The following is a 6,683-nucleotide window of genomic DNA, read 5'->3' as shown; positions in this document are numbered from 1 at the left end:
TAATCATCTGTGTTATATATATCATTCTCTTCTTTCTTTCCATCCCTCAGTTCCCCCACTGCTTCAACCTTCAGTCTCTTCTGCAACAGACAGGGAATCTCTTTGCCTTTGTAGGTCAAAGGTGGCCAGGTGTCTTTAGTCTTTATTTTCCAGCTCAGGACATTCAGCCATCTACCAACCAACAAGCACAATACTAAAAACAGTTCCAGCAAGCGTAAGTGTTTCCTTCAGGACGTGACAGATAACCGTGCTCCCTGTGCCTCTAACCTCCTGCCGAACTGTCCAGGATGTGGCCAGTGCTGTTTGGTGTGTTCACTGCTTTGGCGGTGGCCTGGGTGACCGTCTACATTCTAAATTATTCCAAGAGAAAGAGGGTCTTTTCCCAGGAGTGCCTGCGACCACCTGGGCCATTGGTGACCGACAAGAAGCGGAGAGATGAGGTGCTGAAGAAAGGTGAGTTGTCAATGGTACAGGACTCAATGTTGTTGATGATGCTAGGTTTGCTGACATTTTGACTAAGTAAGATGGGGGAATTCATTCAATGAACTGCTGTTGAAAATGACACCGTGCTATGAATAGAAGAGACAGGAATATATCCATCTCTGGATTGGGTTACTGTATTACATATAACGTCAAATGTTGATCTGTTACTGTTGTGTTGATGTCTGACAAGGCCATATCTAATATAATGTAGGCTTCAACATTATGTGCTTAAACAATTAATGGTTATTTGACAGCAATACCCTAACTTGACAAGGGTTACAAATATGACCTAAGCATTTGAATGAAATATTAAAACAACGGGTGTGAGGCATGTGCATGGTGTGAGAAATGTAGCAGCTCTTGGAAATATTACATTTGAGTTCACCATTCATTAAAAAACTTTTTTTTGTGTGAGTGGATGACGAAAAAGGAAAAAGTGCATCCACGTTGCCTGACGCATCCGCCAGTCTTCCCAATTAGATGGTCGACTCCCCGGTGATTGTCTGTCTAAATCACATTGATGTTATTCTGAGTGATTGTTTTTTTAGAATCGACTTCAACGCCAACATGTGAAAATGAACCGAGCAGAAAGTACACACAAACACACTTCACTTTTACGAATAGGATATCCTCTTTTCTGCCTATATCTATGTTGATATTAACCCCTCCCCCCCTATCAACATTTCCAGGTTTCAGAGTGGACCGTGTCCCGGAGAACCTTGACGCTATAGTGATTGGCAGCGGTATCGGGGGGCTGACAGCAGCAGCGGTTCTAGCCAAAGCAGGGAAGAGGGTTGTGGTTCTAGAGCAGCATGACCAGGCTGGAGGGTGCACTCACACCTTTGAGAACCAGGGCTTTGAGTTTGACGTAGGTAAGAGCCACTGTGACAGAACCGCCCATGGACCACACTCAATGAGGCCTTAAAGTGCATATAACTCAAGTTGTTCGGGCTAGTAAGGTTATTCGTGTTTGTTAATCTCGGGGGAAAAAGCAGAACTTGTTTCATTGAGAATTTACAAAGCGAAAACTAGTCTCTGGTGGGTGGTGACAGACGGCCAGAGGCCAGTGCTCCACGCAAGAGTTGGTTCAGGGCTGCAGAGATTAAGCAAAATTAAATGGCGAGTGGTGTTTGATGAACTCAATCTCGGCACAGTCATGAGGGAGGATCATTGGGCAGGATAAGCTTCTAATACATGCACAAATGATCCAGCAAATATTCTCTCACCACCTCTACTCTACCCCCTCCCTCTGTCAGGGATCCACTACCTGGGCCAGCTCCATGAGAACAGCATGTTTCGTGTGGCCCTGGACCAGATCAGTGAGGGCCAGATCCAGTTCAACAGGTTGGAGCAGCACTTTGACACACTGATCCTAGGTCAGGGTGAAGACCGCAGGGACTACCACATCCTCTCTGGGAAGACGGAGATGGCTGAGAGCCTGAAGAGGCAGTTTCCTGATGATGTGGAGGCCTTGAATGAATATTTCAAGTATATGAAGGTACTGTGTGTGTGTGTGTGTGTGTGTGTGTGTGTGTGTGTGTGTGTGTGTGTGTGTGTGTGTGTGTGTGTGTGTGTGTGTGTGTGTGTGTGTGTGTGTGTGTGTGTGTGTGTGTGCGTGCTTGCGTGTGTGTGCTTGCATGTGTGCGTGCGTGTGCATGCATGTGTTTGTGTTTGCGTGTGTGTGATCATAACCCCTCTCATGTCACACCCATGCTGCAGAAGGCAGCTCGTCGTATCAATCTCCTGGCCGGCCTCAAGATGATGCCCATGTGGCTGGTAGACTTCCTGGCTCGGACCGGCCTATTAGAGCGCATCTCCTCAGTGTTCCGCATGGCCGTCACCAAACACACAGAGAAGATGGCCACTCTGACCAAGAACAAAGACCTGCACGCCCTCTCCGCATACCTCTTCTATGGTCAGTCCCTATACACATCCACTCCCAGGGTGAATTCCAATACTTTTTCATTGGACAACTATTTTCCGAACTGAACTGACACACTCTTGCTAGTTTACAACATAGTCCTAGAACACACAATTGAGTGCTCTTCTGTCCTTCTTGGATGTAGAGCATGTGGTTACATTTCTCTCTCTCTCTGCATGTTCTGTAATGTAGTGGTTTGGGGGGGTGGAGGTCCCTGGGGGAAAAAGTTTGGCAACCTCTGCTCTAATGTGAAATGTAACTGTTTCCCCTGCGGGTAGGTGTTCCCCCTAAGGAATCCAGTTTCCTAATGAATACTCTACTGCTGCAGCACTATAAGAGGGGAGCCTACTACCCCATTGGAGGGGCCAGTGAGATCGCCTTCCACATCATCCCAGTCATCCGGAAGGCAGGTGGCGCTGTGCTGGTCAGAGCCCCTGTACAGACGGTCCTTCTGAATGAGGAGGGCTCAGCGTATGGTCAGTATCTAGTTCCGGGGGGAAAGCACTAAATCAATGACTCATTGTACTATTAGATATGCTTACTGTTGACCGTCTTCCATGGGAATCTTTGGCGTTACATTAGACTCGTTGCAAAGTGAGTTGTTGGTCTATGTCCACTGACCTCTGGTTGACCCCTGGTTGTCAGGTGTGACGGTGAGGAAAGGTCAGGAGGATGTGGAGGTGTTGGCTCCAGTGGTCATCTCCAACGCTGGCATCTTCAACACTTTTGAGAAGTTCCTGCCCCCAGAGATACAGGCCAAGCCGGGTGAGTGGGGGCGGTCATGAATTGTACTGAACTCTAGCCATGCTGAACTTGAAACTGAAACAGGTTGAAACATGAGGAGATTTGGACTAATCAGATGTGTTCTATGTTCCCAGACATCCAGGCCCTGCTGGGGAGGATGCAGCATGGAATGGGCAACTTCCTGGTGTTTGTGGGTCTGGACGGCACGAAGGAGGAGCTGGGCATCACCTCTATGAACTACTGGATGTACAAAGAAAATGACCTGGACACACTGTTAGTACAGTAGCGGGTCTCTTGAATTGTATTCTCTTTGATTCTGTCACTCGCTCGTTCATTTGGTCTTTGTTCGTTCTGTAGCAAAATATAGTACGACATTTGTGTTCTATTGTGTTCTATTTAATTCAGGGATGGGCAACTCCAGTCATTGGGGGGCCTGATTGGTGTCACACTTTTGCCCCAGCCAGCCCCAGCTAAAACGCCTGACTCCAGTAATCAGCTAATCACGATCTTCAGTGTAGAATGCAACTCGTTTCATGAGCTGTGTTTGCTAGGGATGGGGGAAAGGTGTGACACCCGTAGCTGTGGGAAGTAGGGATGCTGAGGGTGCTGCAGCATCCCCTGACAAATCAGGATTAAATCATATAATATACAGATAAATGAAATCAAAATGTTTCTACGCCAAATGAGTGCACTAGGCCTTAATTACTTACTCCTGTATGTGCAGAGAAAATGAAATGAACTGCACTTTGTGAAATCCCTTGCACTTTGAGGGCCTAACCACAGTATTACATGCCTTCACTTTTTTCACCTTCACCTTTCACCTTAAATCACATGTAGACTTATTTCAGCGTACGTGTCGTGTTTTGATTGTAGGATGGAGCGCTACAGCTCTCTGAGCCGAGAGGAGGTGGTGGGGAACATCCCCATGATGTTCATTCATTCCCCCTCTGCCAAAGACCCCACCTCCGGTACCCGCCGTCCAGGTAGCTGCCTCAACAACACACACCCGCACCAATGATAAATCAATCCAATTTGATTTGTCACATGCTTCGTAAAAACAACAGCTGTAGACCAACAGTGAAACCCTTCCTATATAGAATATAACGCCGTATTTGAAATTCATAGAGCACCCGTCACACCAACAGAAACACCGAAAAGACAGAGTAAAGTGTAATATATCGAATAAAACATTTGAGATGAGCAGTGATGATCGGTACTTCAATGCTGCTGAAGGTCGTATTAATTATGAGTTTTTATAGCTCAAATGATTGTGTTCTAAGACTCTCTCTCCACCTCCCAACAGGGAAGTCCTGTATGACACTGTTGACCATGGCCAAGTTTGAGTGGTTTGAGGACTGGAAAGATACCAAGATAAACAAGAGAGGGCCCGATTACGAAGACCTGAAGATGAGCATGGCCAAGGAGCTCCTAGACTGGGCACTGGTTGTCTTCCCTCAGCTCAGGGATAAGGTACTTTGAAAATATCGCGTAATTTGAGCAAAATAGACGGTCATATTCAATTTACTGATGTATACAGTAGAGTTTCTTTGACATTCCAAAGAGGCATTATAATTCGTTATCACACCCATTGTGCTTGGAATCAAGTCTTCTTTGAGGCAATAATGTCATCCAATTGTAATGTCTCATACCTGCTGGCTGTCTCTGTACCTACCAGCACAAGATGTTGAAAATACGTATTTTTGGTTGAAAGATGTTGAAAAACCGTCTTTCAACCGAGTTTGCTCACTGGGTACCTTGTGTCTCGCTATAGGTGGTGTATATGGAGGCTTCCACTCCCCTGACCAACATGCACTACTTGGGCGCCCCGCGTGGGGAGATGTATGGGGCTGAACACAACCTGGACCGCTTCAGCCCGGAGACGGTGGCCAGAACCCGGCCCCCCACCCCCGTCAAGGGACTCTACCTCACCGGTGAGAAAGAAATGGGTCACTGTGGTAGTATTTGAGTTGTTTTTGAGTACATTGGTCACAAAGGCACAAGGTGATGCTTGACTGTGGCAGTTCTATGAGTTACTCAGCAGCGTAACATGCAAGAACTGAAAGTCATTTTAAGGTGCTACCATAGATAATACTGTTTCTGATCTATTCTAGATGGTTCTACACATTGTTCAAACCTACTGTCAGTAGTTTTCATATCAGCAAACCCTTTGTTTGTTTGTTCTGAACCCCAGGCCAGGACGTGTTCTGTAACGGGATGGCCGGTGCTCTGCACGGAGGAATCCTGTGTGCCTCGACAGTTCTGGACCGTATTCTCTACATGGACCTCCTAGCGCTGAAGAAACAGCTCAAAAAGCAGACTCGTGAAAAGGCTCGCAACAAGGCCTGAGAAACTATTTGGACACAGAACTGACCACAGTCAAAATCATTACATAAACCATTACCGTGTAGGCTACTGCATACAGTATGTCACATTTCTTCACCCTATCTATGACCCTGTCTATCACCCTGTCTATGACCCTGTCTATCACCCTATCTATGACCCTGTCTATCACCCTGTCTATGACCCTGTCTATGACCCTGTCTATGACCCTGTCTATGACCCTGTCTATGACCCTGTCTATGACCCTGTCTATGACCCTGTCTATGACCCTGTCTATGACCCTGTCTATGACCCTGTCTATCACCCTGTCTATGACCCTGTCTATGACCCTGTCTATCAGTTTCATGTAACAGTACCATGTTGTCTTATATTGAATGAAAATACGGTGTCTTTCTTTCTTACCTGTTATGGTTACACGTTGCCATCTCTTTAGCTTTGTTTAATGATGTTCGGGGAAAAAGTGACATCACTGGATTCCTCACAGTTGTAAATGATTGCTACTCTTTAGTCAGATCGCAGGCAGAAACATGGGTGTGTTTTATGTTTTGTTTCCATTGAAGTGCTTCTGTGGGATAGACACAACTCATTAAGGTGCACTTTGCACCCCCCCCCCCCTCTCCACTGCGGGTAGTTTCAACCAGATTATGTTCAAATAATACTTGTTACAATCCATTGTAACCAAGTAATGCTGTTACTGTAGTACCTATCACTGTTACACTGTGCTTACACTGCTGTACGTTTTGCACCTAGTACTGTAGACAGACACCAGGTAGGTTTCAGCTTGTCCTGTTCTATCGACTCAAATGGCAGATAGGAGAAAATAAGTCACTCTCACTGCACCTCACATCTCAGTACAAACACTATGCTGGGACCTGGACATTGAACTCCCATGCCATTAAAATCACTTAAACATTCACGACAAGTGTTACTGTGCCTTCGGAAAGTATTCAGACCCCTTGACTTTTTCCACATTTTGTTACGTTACAGCCTTATTCTAACATGGATGAAATAAAAAATAATGTCCTCATCAATCTACACACAATACTCCATGATGACAAAAGTGAAAACAGGTTTTTAGAAATGTTTGCGAATGTATTAAAAATGAGAAAAAAAACAGAAATACCTTATTTACATAAGTATTCAGACCTTTTGCTATGAGATTCGTGATGAGTGAGTAACTTTGCACTGACACCTG

General features: G+C 45.7%; 1 protein-coding gene across 1 annotated transcript; it reads left to right on the top strand.

Moving 5' to 3' along the window:
* Positions 1 to 51: 51 nt before the first annotated feature.
* On the top strand, positions 52 to 6,404 carry LOC112225712 (all-trans-retinol 13,14-reductase-like). Its single transcript, XM_042307413.1, has 11 exons — positions 52 to 453; positions 1,173 to 1,355; positions 1,740 to 1,981; positions 2,203 to 2,398; positions 2,683 to 2,880; positions 3,050 to 3,169; positions 3,283 to 3,421; positions 4,022 to 4,131; positions 4,452 to 4,618; positions 4,920 to 5,079; positions 5,340 to 6,404. Exons 1-11 carry the CDS (start codon positions 288 to 290, stop codon positions 5,492 to 5,494), a joined length of 1,836 nt encoding a protein of 611 aa, XP_042163347.1. The 5' UTR covers positions 52 to 287; the 3' UTR covers positions 5,495 to 6,404.
* Positions 6,405 to 6,683: the final 279 nt, after the last annotated feature.

Source organism: Oncorhynchus tshawytscha, linkage group LG27 (genome assembly GCF_018296145.1).
Source record: "Oncorhynchus tshawytscha isolate Ot180627B linkage group LG27, Otsh_v2.0, whole genome shotgun sequence".
Classification (NCBI taxonomy): Eukaryota; Metazoa; Chordata; class Actinopteri; order Salmoniformes; family Salmonidae; genus Oncorhynchus; species Oncorhynchus tshawytscha.
The sequence above is the reverse complement of the archived record's forward strand: the minus strand, read 5'-3'. Positions and strand labels throughout refer to the sequence as shown.